The 17,171-nt window shown below is 44.6% G+C and overlaps 1 protein-coding gene across 15 annotated transcripts in view; it reads right to left on the bottom strand.

Moving 5' to 3' along the window:
• Positions 1–17,171, bottom strand: part of TASP1 (taspase 1) — a 154,556-nt gene that overhangs the window by 24,739 nt on the left and 112,646 nt on the right. For all 15 annotated transcript variants that reach the window (XM_065590819.1, XM_065590823.1, XM_065590825.1 and 12 more), the window contains one exon: positions 11,044–11,154. In XM_065590819.1, coding sequence (XP_065446891.1) covers positions 11,044–11,154 — 111 coding nt within the window. The remainder of the gene's footprint in view (positions 1–11,043; positions 11,155–17,171) is intronic.

Here is a 17,171-nt window from a genome sequence, read left to right as displayed (position 1 = left end):
CTGTGCAAGTCAAACAATAAGAGAAAAAGGAGTTCTATACTTAGATACGTCCTTCTCACTGATTAATTAGTGAATTTGTCAAATATAGTAAGAAAACAGGATCACACAATTGGAGTGCACTGGTTCTCCCAGATCATTATTTTCCATAGACCAGGGGTCGGCAACCTATGGCACGCGTGCCAAAGACAGCACGCAAGCCGATTTTTAATGGTATGCAGCTGCCTGCTGGGGTCCCAGCTCCACTCAGCCCCCCCGCCCACCGCTCTCTCCTGCGGGGGCAGGAGGCAGAAGCTTGGTCCTGCCAGCAGCCAAACTCCCCCCTCCCCCGCTTCTTCCCCCAGCGTGGTTCTTTCCTGCCCCTCCTCCTCTCCTTCCCTGTGCCGATCAGCTGATCGCCCTTGCCAGGGGGAGGGAAGGGGGAAGGGGAGCGGAGCCGCAGCATGCTCGCTGCTCCGGGGAGGAGGCAGAGAAGAGGTGGGGACGGGGTCCTGGGGGAAGAGGTGGGGACGGGGCATATCTCCCCTCCAGTACCCTGCTGTGAGCACCGCCATGAGCCGAGCACCCCAGCCCTCTGCCTTGACCCCTGCACCCTCTCACACACACCCAGCCCTCTGCCCTGACCCCTGAACCCCCTCACACACACCCAGCCCTCTGCCCTGACCCCTGCACCCCCTCACACACCTCCAGCCCGTTCTGACTCCTGCACCCCCCACACATACCCAGCCCCTCCATGCCCTGACTCTTGCACCCCCCCACATCCCCTCTCCCACCCTGAGCACCAAACGGGAGCTCCTGCAAACACCACCCCCCACATTCCCACCTGCACCCCCGGTCTGGAGTCCCAGCTGCCGGCCCCGCTCATCCTGCTGCCGGTCTGGGGTCCCGGCTGCCAGCCCCTTGCCAGCCGGGATCCCGCTGGTCCCACTCAGCCCGCTGCCAAATTAGGTGAACAGAACCCCTGGCAGGCAGTGGGCTGAGTGGGCCGGCGGCATAAGATCAGCATTTTAATTTAATTTTAAATTATGCTTCTTAAACATTTTGAAAACCTTGTTTACTTTACATACAACAATAGTTGAGTTATATAATATAGACGTATATAGAGAGACCTTCTAAAAAACGTTAAAATGTATTACCTGCATGCGAAACCTTAAGTTAAAGTGAATAAGTGAAGACTCGGCACACCACTTCTGAAAGGCTGCCGATCCCTGCCATAGACATTTCTAGTTTAAAAAAAATCTTGCAATTTTTTGTACTATTGCTGTCTGTGGAGTTTTCTAAATACACAAGTGACTGCAGTTAAATAATCACCGTTTCTTTAAGGAAATTGAGTCACTCAATTTGAAAACAAGACTTAAACACTGGAAATTTTCAGCAATAGGTGAGGTAGGCAATTAGCTCCTTTTGGACAACTAATTTAATTTCATTTTCTAACTTTACTTTCCAAAGTGCAGAGAAAGACTATACAGTATACACTTAGAATACAAAAGAATGAATGCTGGTAACTGTTATAAATGAATGTGTGAAGTGTTATTAATTAAGTTTTAAGGATATTTTAGCCTTATTTGTCCACCACCTACGTTCTACATAATAGCTGTGAATTTTACTACTGAACCTTCACAGCTGAGTAGCTGTGTGTGTTCATAATGAGTTTCTTCAAGCTGCAGAGAGTGCTAGTTTCTAGACGTGCTAGAATTAAAATCAAGATCTCAAATGTATGTAAATTCACTGCTCTGAACAGATTCCCCGGAATAGCACAGTTCATTAAAAACAAAAATGCTCAACCTACCTTGTATGTTTATTTCAGCTCTTTAAAAAAAAAAAAAAAAGACACAAAACCAATAGCTTATATGAATATCCAGCATGCGACATGTCATTTATACAAAAATAATGTGTTGCCATCTTCAAGAACTGAGAGTGCATATAAAGCTTCAAAAGGGATCTACTATCTATGCTGATTTATATCTAGCAATGTCGTCTGAATTATGCAGTTTAAAAATCTGATTCTATTTCAGAAATTCCCAAAACCCTTACCTCCATTGATTGAACTTTGAAAAATTACAATAGGAAAACATCTCTGGAGGAGCCTTTGACCTTGACTTGAGAAATTCAATTATATTCATTTTTCCCTATATAATTTTAAAGAATTTTTAAGAGGCGAGAGTACAAACCTTAATGCTGCTCATTATCTCTTGAAACATATGCTTACAAAAGCAAGATGCATCAGTGCCATGTGATAGTATGACATTAAGATTTGTTTAAATTTTCAGAAAGCCAAAGCAATGATTTAGTATAGACAATGTGCTCATGACAACGTCAGGTAATCCTGCAGGTAATTAGATATGCAGAAGGGCAAAATAATCTTAATACAAATCTAAGGATACATTCTCAGCTTGATACAAAGTGAGTTGCAGATATGAATCTCCATAAATTGCCACTAGAGCACATGATAAGGGCATGGGGTCCAAGGAAAAAGCAAATATCATCACTGAATAATGATAGTGACAGCACTAAGATGTTTGAAAGGGAAGATTTGTCACTATTGTTAAATATTGTTCAGACACAAGACATTAATCTTGCTACCAAATGTGTTAAGTGAAAGGTTAATTTAATTCACATACAATGTCACATGCTGTTCTTTCATGTCTCATCATGCTAACATTTTAGTTCTATTAACTCCTTCATGCAGACAGTGTTGATTTCTTGGCATACTTCCCATTACATGTCAGTAATGTCAAGTTCTTACAACAGCATATAATCCTATTGTTAATTCATCCATTTTTTGTGTTGTGAAGTGTAAGTTGCACTTATGAGATCTTGCATATGTTCAGCAATACCCAATCTTGACTCAGGAATTACATATTTTAATAGTTTTGACTTTTTAATGGTTGAATAACAACAAGTGGCCTGATTATCAAAGGTGCTGACCCCATAGAGGTACAACTGATGTCACTGGGAGGGATGATCACAGTCTTTTGAAAAAATGGGGCTATAAGTACATTAAGATGTTACAAAGTAAGAAAAACACCTCCCAATGATTCTGTAGCAGTTGTTGAAAAATTGTTACAATATCAATGCTAAGAAACTATTATGTGCCAAAAAGACACTCCTCCCCCCAAAAAACCTCCCTATGTCCCTGTATGACTTATCACCCACTGTTCCTTTACATCCAATGCAGTGTCAGAAGAACTATAAGGATATATGTCATAGATCTCTGGTTTCTTGGGACAGCAAGGTCTGGGAAATACGGTAAGGGCAGTGTGCTCCATTGTTAGAAGAGTGAGACCTCTTTGGCCAGTTGAAGAATGTCAAATTACAACAAATATCCTTGAGACAAGGTGGGTGAGGTAACATCTTTTACTGGACCAACTTCTGTTTGTACCTTGTGGTCCCTTCTAATCCTCTGATTCTATGATTCTGCTGGTGAGAGAGATAAGCTTTAAAACTACTCAGAGCTCTTCACGTCTGAGAAAGGTACTAAGGCTATGTCCACACTAGAGAGCTTACAGTGGCTGTTTTGATTAATTTTGTTCTCAACCTATTGATTTTGTGCTGAGTGCATGTTTGTTCCCTTTTGTTATTGTGTAACTCCTTCCTGACTACTCTTGGAACAAAGAACATGTGTTACAAGATGGGGTACTGTATTCTAGATGTATTGAAACAAAGAGACTTTGAGATCACGGAAAATAACCAATAGACTCTCACCTCCCTGGGCTAAAGTAATCATTGGATGCATAAACAGGTGACTATGAAGTAAGAGTGGAGAGGTGATGTTACTTCCGCATACAGCTTTAGCAAAACAGTTACCAGAGTATTGTGTCCACTTCTCGCAAACCCACTTCAAAAAAGAGGTTGAAAAATCAGAACGGTTTCAGAAGAGAGCTACAATTATTTCAGGCCTTGAAAACACATCTTATAGTACAAGGCTGAAGCTCAATGTATTTAGTTTACCCAGGAGAAGACTGAACGGAGCCTACGTAGAGAAGATATTAATAGCAGAAAATGGTATAACGAGATCCAACGGTTAGAAGTTTAAAATAGACAAATTCAGACTGGTTATGTCTACATTATATACTAGGAGTGTGATTTCCAGCTCACATACACATACTTAATGATAGCTCTCATCTGAGCTAGCATGCTACAAATAGTAGCATCGCCATGGTAGCACAGTCAGAAGCAGTGGTGGTACAGGCTAGCCACACCAAGTACAAACCAGCTTGAACCCCGTGGGTACCAACTAAGGGCTTGTACCATCACTGCCATTGAGCATGCAGTTGCTGCCTTTGTCACCATGGCTACGCTACTATATTTTTAGCATGCTAGCTCAGATGAGAGCGAGTTGAATATGAGTACGCAAGCAGGGAATCACACTCCTAGCTTGTAGTATAGATGTAGCTTTGAAATTAGCTCAGTCAGAGTTACAGGCTTGATTCAGAAATTGGGTGAGGGTCTATAGCCCGTATTAATGCAGAAGGTCATACTACATGATCAGAACAGTCCCCCTTGTCACTAATTTCCATGAAAACCTCTACTAATTGAATTAAAAGACTAACTGCCCACTACTGCTGCCAGAAACTAAGGCCTGGTCTACACTATGAGTTTAGGTCGACTTTAGCAGGGTTAAATCGAATTAAGCCTGGACACGTCCACACGACGAAGCCCTTTTTTTCGACTTAAAGGGCCCTTTAAACTGGTTTCTTTACTCCACCTCCGACGAGGGGATTAGCGCTAAAATTGGCCTTTGCGGGTCGGATTTGGGGTAGTGTGGACGGAATTCGACGTTATTGGCCTCTGGGAGCTATCCTACAGTGCTTCATTGTGACCGCACTGGACAGCACTCTCAACTCAGATGCACTGAGCAGGTAGACAGGAAAAGCCCCGCAAACTTTTGAATTTCGTTTCCTGTTTGCCCAGCGTGGAGAGCACAGGTGACCACGCAGAGCTCATCAGCACAGGTAACCATGATGGAGTCCCAGGATCGCAAAAGAGCTCCAGCATGGACCGAACGGGAGGTACGGGATCTGCTCGCCATATGGGGAGATGAATCAGTGCTAGCTGAACTCGGTAGCAATAAACGAAATGGCAAAATATTAGAAAAGGTCTCAAAGGCCATGAAGGACAGAGGCCATAACAGGGACGCACAGCAGTGCCGCGTGAAAATTAAGGAGCTAAGGCAAGCCTACCACAAAGCCAGAGAGGCAAACAGAAGGTTCGGGGCGGAGTCGCAAACATGCCGCTTCTACGCGGAGCTGCATGCAATGCTAGGGGGTGTAGCCACCACTACCCCAACCGTGTGCTTTGACTCAGTCAATGGAGAAACACGCAACAGGGAAGCGGGTTTGGGGTACGAGGAAGATGATGATGAAGACAATGAAGATAGCTCACAGCAAGGAAGCGGAGAAACCGGTTTCCTCAACAGCCAGGATATGTTTATCACACTGGACCTGGAACCAGTAACCCCCGAACTCACCCAAGGCATGCTCCCAAACCCTGAGGGCACCCAAGGGGCCTCTGGTGAGTGTACCTTTGTAAATATTACACATGGTTTAAAAGCAAGCGTGTTTAATGATTAATGATTACTTTACCCTGGCAATCGCGGCCAGTACAGCTACTGGAAAAGTCTGTTAACGTGTATGGGGATGGAGCGGAAATCCTCCAGGGACATCTCCAGAAAGCTCTCCTTCATGTACTCCCAAAGCCTTTGCAAAAGATTTCTGGGGAGGGCTGCCTTATCCTGTCCACCATGGTAGGACACTTTACCACGCCAGCCCAGTAGCACGTAGTCTGGAATCATTGCATAACAAAGCATGGCAGCGTATGGTCCCAGTGTTTGCTGGCATGCAGACAACATCCATTCCTTATCTCTCTTTGTTATCCTCAGGAGAGTGATATCATTCACGGTCACCTTGTTGAAATGGGGTGATTTTATTAAGGGGACATTCAGAGGTGCCCGTTCCTGCTCGGCTGAACAGAAATGTTCCCCACTGTTAGCCACGCGGTGGGGGGAGCTGTGAAGTGATCATCCCAGAGAATTGGGTGTGTGTGTGCGGGGGGGGGGGGGGGGGGTAGTTGGGTTTGTGCTGCATGTTAACCCGGAAACCGCAGCCCCTCCTTTTACATTGCAAACCATTTTAAATGGCCAACCCAACGGGTCCTTGGTATGGGAAATGAGGGCGCTGCTGTTTGAAACCATTCCCACATGTTATGAAGGTTAAAAAAGCCAAAAGACTGTGGCTTACCATGGCTGCCTGCATTCTGTTGCCTGGCACTGCGTGAGTGATCTCTCACACCAAACCGGCAGGCCCTCAATATAAGAGGAAAAATGCGACCTTGTAACGAAAGCACATGTGCTGTGTAATGTGAACAGCAAAATGTAATGTGAAAGAGTGTACCCGTTGTTCTCTAAAATGTGTCTTTTTTAACCACCTCTCCCTTCTCCTCCACCAGCTGTAAATGTTTCTCCTTCGCAGAGGCTAGCGAAGATTAGAAGGAGAAAACGGCAGACTCGGGATGATATGTTCTCGGAGCTCCAGATGTCCTCCCACGCTGAAAGAGCACAGCAGAATGCGTGGAGGCAGTAAATGTCAGAGTGCAAAAAAGCACAATATGAACGAGAGGAGAGGTGGCGGGCTGAATCGCGGGCTGAACAGAGCAAGTGGCGGGCTGAAGATGATAGGTGGCGTCAGCTTGCAGACAGAAGGCAAAAGTCGATGCTCCGGCTGCTGGAGCATCAAACTGATATGCTCCAGCATATGGTTGAGCTGCAGGAAAGGCAGCAGGAGCAGAGACCGCCGCTACAGCCCCTGTGTAGCCAACAGCCCTCCTCCCCAAGTCCCATAGCCTCCTCACCCAGACACCCAAGAACACGGTGGGGGGGCCTCTGGCCACCCAGCCACTCCACCCCAGATGATTGCCTGAGCATCGGAAGGCTGGCCTTCAATAAGTGTTAAAGTTTTAAAGTTTTAAACTGCAGTGTGTCCTTTTCCTTCCCTCCTCCCCCACCCATCCTGGTCTTCCTTGGCAATTATCTCCCTAGTTGTGTGATGAATTAATAAAGAATGCATGAATGAGAAGTAACAATGATTTTATTGCCTCTGCAAGCGGTGCTTGAAGGGGGGAGGGGAGGGTGGGGTGGTTGGTTTACAGGGAAGTAGAGTGAACCGGGGGGGGGGGGCGGGAAGGGGGCGGAGGGTTCATCAAGGAGAAACAAACAGAAGTTTCACACCGTAGCCTGGCCAGTCACAAAACTCATTTTCAAAGCTTCTCTGATGCGCACCGTGCCCTGCTGTACTCTTCTAACTGCCCTGGTGTCTGGCTGCGCGTAATCAGCGGCCAGGCGATTTGCCTCAACCTCCCACCCCGCCATAAATGTCTCCCCCTTACTCTCACAGATATTGTAGAGCGCACAGCAAGCAGCAATAACAATGGGGATATTGGTTTTGCTGAGGTCTATCAGAGTTAGTAATCTGCGTCAGCGTGCTTTTAAGTGTCCAAATGCACATTCCACCACCATTCAGCACTTGCTCAGCCTATAGTTGAACAGGTCCTGACTACTGTCCAGGCTGCCTGTGTACGGCTTCATGAGCCATGGCATTAAGGGGTAGGCTGGGTCCCCAAGGATCACGATAGGCATTTCAACATCCCCAACGGTTATTTTCTGGTCTGGGAAGAAAGTCCCTTCCTCCAGCTTTCGAAACAGACCAGAGTGCCTAAAGACGCGAGCATTATGTACCTTTCCCGGCCATCCCCCGTTGATGTTGGTGAAACGTCCCTTGTGATCCACCAGGGCTTGCAGCAGCATTGAAAAGTACCCCTTGCGGTTTATGTACTCGGTGGCTTGGTGCTCCGGTGCCAAGATAGGGATATGGGTTCCGTCTATCGCCCCACCACAGTTTGGGAATCCCATTGCAGCAAAGCCATCCACCATGACCTGCATGTTTCCCAGAGTCACTACCCTTGATATCACCAGGTCTTTGATTGCCCTGGCAACTTGGATCACAGCAGCCCCCACAGTAGATCTTCCCACTCCAAATTGATTCCCGACTGACCGGTAGCTGTCTGGCGTTGCAAGGTTCCACAGGGCTATCGCCACTCGCTTCTCAACTGTGAGGGCTGCTCTCATCTTGGCATTCTGGCGCTTCAGGGCAGGGGAAAGCAAGTCACAAAGTTCCATGAATGTGTCCTTACACATGCGAAAGTTTCGCAGCCACTGGGAATCGTCCCACACCTGCAACATGATGCGGTCCCACCAGTCTGTGCTTGTTTCCCGGGCCCAGAATCGGCGTTCCACGGCATGAACCTGCTCCAGTAACACCATGATTTGCACATTGCTGGGGCCTGTACCTTGTGAGAGGTCTACGTCCATGTCCATTTCCTCATTACTTTCGTCACCGCGCTGCAATCGCCTCCTCGGCTGGTCCTGGTTTTGCTTTGGCATGTCCTGGCTCTGCATATACTCCAGGACAATGCGTGTGGTGTTCATAGTGCTCATAATTGCCGTGGTGATCTGAGCGGGCTCCATGATCCCAGTGCTATGGCGTCTGGTCTGAAAAAAGGCGCGAAACTAGTGTCTGACGGAGGGCGGGAGGGGCGACTGACGACATGGCGTACAGGTACAGGGAGTTAAAATCAACAAAGGTGGCTGTGCATCAGGGAGAAACACAAACAACTGTCACACAGAATGGCCCCCCCAAAGATTGAATTCAAACCCCTGGGTTTAGCAGGCCGTTGATTTCACGGAGGGAGGGGGAAGCAAATGAATACAGAACAAATCTGGTCCATCTATTTTTTACATCTTAAGCTGGCAGCAGACGGTGCAGCATGACTGATAGCCATCGGCATCTTCTGGGTGCTTGGCAGAAAATGATGTACTACGACGGATAGCCATCAAGACGGTTCAATGGGACTGCAGGGTCTCCAGGAGACAAAATGAAGAATCAGATGCCCAGAGTGGAAAGTTTGGTTCAGTATTTCTTAGAGGAATCTGCTGAAGAAGTTTCCCGGGTGCCTCTGATTGAACTCACTGAGAGTTCAGAGAGTGGCTGAGGAATATGACAATGACGGATATCAATCGTAATACACCATCCACTGCCAAAAGGCAAGGAGCTGCTGCTGTGTAGCAATGCAGCTCCACGTCTGCCAGCACCCAGATGACATATGGTGACGGTGAGCTGAGCTGAGCTAAGCGGGCTCCATGCTTGCCATGGTATTTTGTCTGCACAGATAACCCAGGTAAAAAGGCGCGAATCGATTGTCTGCCGTTGCTCTGATGGAGGGGGAGGGGCCTGACGACATGTACCCAGAACCCCCGGTGACACTGTTTTTGCATCATCAGGCATTGGGATCTCAACCCAGAATTCCAATGGGCAGCGGAGACTGCGGGAACTGTGGGATAGCTACTCACAGTGCAATGCTCCAGAAGTCGACGCTAGCCTCGGTACTGTGGATGCAGTCCGCCGACTTAATGCACTTAGAGCATTTTATGTGGGGACACACACAGTCGACTGTATAAAACCGATATCTATAAAACCGGCTTCTATAAATTCGACCTAATTTCGTAGTGTAGACATACCCTAAGAGTTATCTTTGGGCCAGCCACTAAAAAGGAACAATAATGAAACCGTTATGTAGGAATTGCTCTTTTTACAGACAATATACCTAGATATATATTTGTCAGGTTCTTTCTAAGAGGTAATGTGTGACTGGTTATCGCTCTGATTCTCAAGCTGCTCCAGCTCCAACATAAAGTTATATTAACCCGCATGCAGCTCTAAATTATGGACAACTAGCTATGATAGCTAAGGGACCGTACACTAACTGTTTATTGGCACAGAATGAGCAGAAATCTGCTGCCCCGCCTTCTCCCATTTCCCCTTTCATGGCTTCTACACCGGGGTGCAGAGGGAAAGTGCTGGTGTAGAAGCCAGGATCACTAACACAAAGTTACCTTCTGATGAAGGAATTATCAACTTGGTAGCTGTAACCAGATTCCACCCCTTTTGCAATGCGCAGGCAGCACAAAGGGGCTGGAACAGGAGTGGGAGATTTGGTCCCTGGGTTCTATTCCCACATCTGCCACAAGTGACCATTAATCATTCTGTAAAATGGTGGAACGTGTCTCCCTTCCAGAGTAGCAATGAAGCTGCAAGGGTTGCAATGTGCACAAATTTTATTACCAATCAGCAGAAGAGGCAAGACAAACATATGCTCTTCTGGTTCCCAGACCAGTGCAAATTTTCTTAGTGCAAAGAGTATTTTGATGGGAGAAATACAGTAGTAGCAGGAAGAAGAGAATGACTCATTTTGTCTGTGTGACATCTGTTTGGAGGCAAAGCAGGGGGCTGAAGTCCACAGTGTAGACTGAATAATTAGGCATTTCAGGAGCAAACATGTCAAATCCTACTGTGCACATGCAAATGTCAGTGCTGTGGCTTATCTGGATGGATTTTCATGGGGGCAGCAAAAGGAATTTCTGACCCTAGGAGTCTGGTGACCCTGCCAAATTTCAAGTCCATGTTCCAAACCATCATACACATTTTGGTCTCTGAGAAAAAAAAGAGGTAAACATTCGTACATAGCACATTTTGGCATGCAATGCACTGAGCAGCTTTAAGAGCAGGATGTATGTGCATGCGTCTTTCTTTACCAGAAATGTGATGCTCTTTTTTGGAGAAAGTGTTTTAAAAATATTTTTTTAAAAGAATCCAAGCAACTAAAATGAAAATATTACTACTGTTATCTACACTCTCACTAAAAAGGACTCTGGCTCCATAGACCAATACGGATCACATTTAAGTTCACAAATGGCAATTTAAGAGGCATGGTCTCACCCATACTTTTCAAAACAAAAAATATTTACAACTTTCACTCTGTCCCTCCCCCAGAGCATTCCTGTATTTCAATGACAAATGCTTCTCTTTTATGCCAAATATCCCTATTTATGGGTTTCAATTGGTGGTAGTACACATGATTTTTATTCCAGCCCTTGCTTGGTTCGTGAGTTTAGCACCTCCTGTTCGCAATAAAACTGTACAAAAATCTTCTTACCTAGTAGAGTCTGCTTTTCTTGTAGAGAGTCAGGCTCTGCAGAACACCTGCAAGATCGAAGAACTATCACTCCACCGAGTACACCATCTTCATTGGCTAGGAAAGGTGAACCTAGGGTAGAAGTGGGAGGTAGGGAAAGAGTTGTTACTTGCAAAAGGATGTTTTTTTAAATTTGCCTACCCCCCCACTTTAAACTTGTCACCTAGAGTGGAAGAGCCAAGTCATGATAATATTTCTATATAAATGTCAATTTCATTTCTCTATTGAGAATTGCCATTATTTCTCATGGGTAAATGTTGTACTCACTTGATGGGTCAGGAAGACCTAGACTCCCACATTGTCTACGTGGTAAAAGTAACATTGAAACGCCAAGGCAGGTTTAGCACAAAGGGTTGAATATTCATTATTTTCTTCAGAATGGAAATACAACCAAATTAAAGGATAAGAACATATATAAAAACACCTACAAGCTTTGATCAGATCTTCAAGGTCGTTTAGTATCCTCTTCCTTGGCTATCTGGTGCACAACTACAAAACTTTGATTTACTACCTCAGAATATATTTCAAACAAATACACCTCTACCCCGATATAACGCGACCCAATATAACACAAATTCGGTTATAACGCGGTAAAGCAGTGCTCCGGGGTGGGGGGATGGGAGGAGGGGTGGCAGGGCTGTGCACTCCGGCGGATCAAAGCAAGTTCGATATAACACGGTTTCACCTATAACGCGGTAAGATTTTTTGGCTCCCGAGGACAGCGTTATACCGGGGTAGAGGTGTAATAAGATACAGCGTTTAACACAAATATTTCTAGTAATGAAATTCTGTGGGTGACTTGAATATTTCAATTTCAGTGGAAGTTGCAGGTGCTCAGACTTTAGTATCAGATCTCAGAGGCCCAATTGTATTCCCCATGAAACTAAAGTTTTGCCATCAATTCCAGTTGAGGCAGGGTCCATCTCAAGTTGGTGACATGTAGGGTACTACAAACATTGACTCTATCTCCCCTTGTAAGTACTCTCACACTTATTATCAAACTGTCTGTACTCGGCTAGCTTGATTATCACTTCAAAAGTTTTTTTTCTCTTAATTAATTGGCCTCTCAGAGTTGGTAAGACAACTCCCACCTGTTTATGCTCTCTGTATGTGTGTATATATATCTCCTCAATATATGTTCCATTCTATATGCATCCGAAGAAGTGGGCTGTAGTCCACGAAAGCTTATGCTCTAATAAATTTGTTAGTCTCTAAGGTGCCACAAGTACTCCTGTTCTTCTTTATGTAGGGTACTGTGACTTAAGGAGGATTATCACACCTGAGGAAACCAAACAGATGAAACCAAATTGATGTTTGATCAAACTACATTTACTCCAAGAAGTGAGGGAATTTTTGATTTAAGTCACCATAAGCACTAAATGATAAGTTTATTCTAATTTATGATTTTTCCTATGCTACTAATAATCCGTTCCTCCCCCCACCCACAAAGCGTCAATAACACACAATTAAGGTTGCAAGCACTCGATGGTACCTTCCAGAATATGAAAGCTGTGCTGGGAAACCAAGAAAGGTGGAATTTAGGTCCCCTTACAAGAAAGTGTTATGGTTACAATACGAGACACAAGTGATAGAAAGCTGAGAGAAACAGTGTTAAAGTGACACTTATACTACACTGCCTTAACTCTGCCAACTTTCATCCCTGCCCAGAGGAGTCCACAGGGAGTATGCTTTAACGTAGTGCTGTTTGAAACAGCACGATGCTAAAGCATGTTAGGGAACCTTAAGTGTGCACCGAGCCAGGTTTACACTGACCAATTAATGCATAACACTTTATTGCACTTTAGAAATCACCCCCATAGGGGACATTACCCCACCGTACAGACAGGCCCTTAGTTTCACCACTGATTCACACTGAGGTAGCACCTACAGTCCCATTCAGAATTGGGGCTCAAATATGATAGGTATTGTGCAAACTCATAGATAGTACCTAACCCCAAAAGTTACCATCTTCTCCATCTCCCCAAATGCTAACTAAACATAATTAGTTGATAATATAATAAAATCAATTATAATATAATATAATATAAAATATAATATAATCAATATATTTGGGTTTAAGGCTAGTGTCCACCACTTCCTAAAATTTTCAGTATTTCTAGCACAATTTGCTATCCTATATGACATGTAAAAAGTCAAGTCTCAAACCTGTCATTGGATTAATGTGGGCAGGCGCTTATGCCTATGCAGTCCCACTGAAGTCTAAGATGTGACAAGCGGACGTAGGGGTCTACACTAGGCAGATCAGATGGCAGAACTGGGCCCTAAAATGTGTTCAAAAATCTATGCCTATGTGTATAGAATGACATAAGTCTAGTTATCAAGGTTTGTTTCTGGTATCAGTTACACCAATGTGAATGTAGAGCAACTTCCTTGATTCCAAGGGAGTTACTCTAGATTGATATTAGAGTGTCTGAGATCAGATATTAGCCCTGAGGGCATTTGTGTACCATACATATTTGTGGTATTTTGCTCTATTTTGGTTTTATACTTTTATCTTTAAACACCTTAGGGTAGAGGTCCCCAAACTGTGGGCTGCGGCCCTCTATGAAGGAACATTTGTGGGGGGGGGGAGCGCAGAAGGGCCTGGACTAGCCCCCCAGGGGGGGAAGGCAGGGAGGGAGCGCCACCCAGTTCCACTCCTGGTCCCGGCCGATGGCGCCGTGCCTGCCAACGGGATCCGTGACTAGGGATCCACGCCCACTGGCAGGATCTGCGGGGCACAAGGTAAAAAGTTTGGGGACCACTGCCTTAGTGCATCAAGCTAAAGAAAAGTAGTCATTTTATAACGTCATGCTTACCAGCATCTTAAACAAAAATAAGGCAAAATATATTACAAGAGTCTATATTTAAGGTAAAGGATCTGAAAATATTAGTTTTATGAGTCTATATCCATTTATTCTCACATCAAGGGAATTAAAAACGGAACCACAGTTTATTGTCAGAGTTGAGTAACAAATTACCATTGGAGAGAGACTGTCAAACTGAAAATCAAGTGTCTGAACATTGTGGCACTTTGATATTTAGAAGCAATACTGAAGATTTTCATATCTGAATAAAGTTGGGGAGATTTTTGCCATTTTTCCAGTTTGTTTACTTTATGCATTTTACAGCACTTCGTGTATAGTCAGTTTGATTGTTTCCCTGAATAGGCTGCCAGTATCTGCCTTACTGAGAATATTCTGCCTTATAAGCATCAACACAAGAACTGAAAGACACCTTAGAAAAATGGTTACTAATGTGTTCTGTAACTTTTCTTTGAGATATGTTGCACATGTCCATTCCACTTCAAGTGTGTGCCCAGTGCACCAGAGACAAATATTTTTCCCTTAGAGCCACCTGTCGGGACGGTGCATGCACTTTTAGCACTCTTGTGCTGCAGTCCAGTGGTATAACCGGCAGAGCTGCCTCCAGCCCTCCTTAGTTTCTTCTTACTGGCTAGAGACTCCGACATAGAAGGATCTGGGGCAAAATCAGTACTTGGTCCTGCTAGTGCAGGCAGGGGGCTGGACTCGATGACCTTTCGGGGTCCCTTCCAGTTCTATGAGATAATAATATAATATATGGAGATATACCTATTATTATTATTGAAAGGACAGTGGGTCGTGGAATGGACATGTGCAACACATCTTGAACAACAGTTACAGAATGGGTTAGTAACCATTTTTTCTTTGAGAGATTACACTTGTGCATTCCACTTCAGGTGACTCACAAGCAGTTCAGTCCGCAGGAAGGTGGGTTTCAGAGTTTATCTTAACAGCGATTGTAGAACTACTCATCCAAATTTTGCATAATCTCTGGATTGCCGAGATATAGCATAGTGACTTGTAAAAGTATGCACTGATGACCATGTTGCAGCTTTACAAATGTCCCTTATAGGTACTTGAGCCAGGAAAGCTGTAGAAGCTTCAGGAGCCGTCAGCACCAAGTGGCTACCACAATCCAGCAGTTGCTGCACCGAGGATGTTGGCATCTCAGCAGGGGACAGTCTTGAAGGCCCGGAGGGAAGAAGCAAAGGTTGGTACCAGGGATCCACACTGACACCCTACTTTCCATATCCTATGCTCTGCTAGTAGATGGTACTTGGAGATCTCAATCTTCCCGCCTTTGAGGAATGTGCTATTTCGTTGGCACTGGAGAGGGGGATTGGTGTCTTCCCTTTGACAATGTCCTTGGCAGGGACACCACAATGTCTGCAGGGGCATTCCTAGCCAAGGTGGAAGTATTGGGTACCTGTGCTGAGCAAGAAGGCTCTAAAGTTGGATGTGAAGCTGCCTGCATAAGAATGTGGTGGATGTTGTTAAAATGAAAGCCTTACTTTACATTTCAAGTGTTTGTGTTTCTGTATTGTGATGGGGCAAGGCCAGATGGCTACAGTAAAGTAATGAGGAACAGGTATGTTAGCCCCAGGCTAAACAAATCCCTGGTAAAATGGTAACCAAATGGCAGTTGCTCCAGGTTAATCAAGACACCTGGGGCCAATTAGGATCCTTCTAGAAGGCAGAAGAGACAGCTAGATTGATTGAGACACCAGAAGCCAATCAAGGACTGGCTGGAACTAGTTAAAAGCCTCCCAAGTTAGTCAGTGCAGGGCGGGTGTCAGGAGCTATAGGAGGGAGCTGTGCTGTTGGAGGTACGAAGTAGTACGAATCCATATCAGGTGCAAGGAAGGAGGCTCTGAGGTAATTGTGAAGAAGATATTGAGTGGGGGCTGCTGTGGGGAAGTAGCCCAGGGAATTGTACACGCCCTATTTCCAAAAAGTCAGCTTCCAGAGCTGCTAAATTTAGGGTCCCTGGGCTGGAGCCCGGAGTAGAGGGCGGGCCCGGGCTCCCCCCTCCCCTCCCTGATTAATCACAGATACTGGGAGACAACAGAGACTGTGTGAGGGAGCGTTGTTTCTCCTCACCTCCCTAGCCAGCTTATGATGAAAATGGCTCAGTAGACTGTGACCCTTGCCTCTAGAGAGAGAAGGGCTATGTGGAGGGTCACAGTGAGCCTCTGAGGCTAGCAAAATCCATCAGGAAACGCAGGACCCACGGAGTCAAGGACAGAACTTTGTCACAGTATCTTTAGTAAAAGGTTAAAAGGCTTTTTAATGGTGCGTCTGCCATAGTACTAAGCAGGCGGAGGTCTCTGAACTATTCCAGCAAAAAGCCCAGTTATGCAGTATGTGCACTTAATGGGAAAATGCTAAACTGAAAAATGGCACTGTAAGACAAAACATTTTGAAAGGAATATTTTCCTGCTATTGCCCTGCAGATGTGAAATTCTGAATTTTTTCGTTGTTGTTAAAATGAAAACACTGAAACTCCTGTTAACTAGAGTAGTTCAAAACGTTATGTTATAATTCAATGGAACGCAGTAGGCAGTCCAGTTCCACATGATTATAGCACACTGGGTGGTGATGTAAAATATAAAGCTGAAGGCCAAGTGACTTTAATCTGATGACAAATGCAGCAATCCTTTACAAATGCACTATCTATGCATCTCATTTTTATGTTACTTACAGAAAGTAGCATTTGCTGATGACAGGCTTGATGCTAGCACTATCACAATTAACGAACAGCTGGTGTCTGGTGTTGTAATGACAAGTCATTCCATATAAAACAACATATCCGAGTTTCCTTATTTTATTTTTGAAGTTCCTATATTGTGGATCAATGGTGGAAGACAGCTTTACTGCATACAGTAAATTTCTGAATAGTCTTTACAAATGCACCAGGTAAAGCCCCACGTTTGCACTGCAAACAAAGTATTTGGATGTCTGTTTTTTGCACATTCAAATAGATGTGCTTGCAAAAAAAATTTAGAGTCTAGGATTGAATTTTAGAAAAATAATGGGCTATATTTTTTTAAATGTCTAATATTTAGATAGTGTATGTGTCTTTAAATTACCATAGTAGATAAAGAGAAACTGCTTTCTCGTTAACATTGGACTTCCAAAATTTCCAGTGTCAAAATAACTTCACCTTTCAGCATAAGGGGTCTAGACATCAGTAGGATTCACACAAGTGAACAAAAGTCAGTTAACAAAAAACAAATTCATTTTTACGTAGCACTGCCAAGATAT

Source organism: Chrysemys picta, chromosome 3 (genome assembly GCF_011386835.1).
Source record: "Chrysemys picta bellii isolate R12L10 chromosome 3, ASM1138683v2, whole genome shotgun sequence".
NCBI classification, from domain to species: domain Eukaryota; kingdom Metazoa; phylum Chordata; order Testudines; family Emydidae; genus Chrysemys; species Chrysemys picta.
This window is presented reverse-complemented; position numbering and strand designations above follow the sequence as displayed.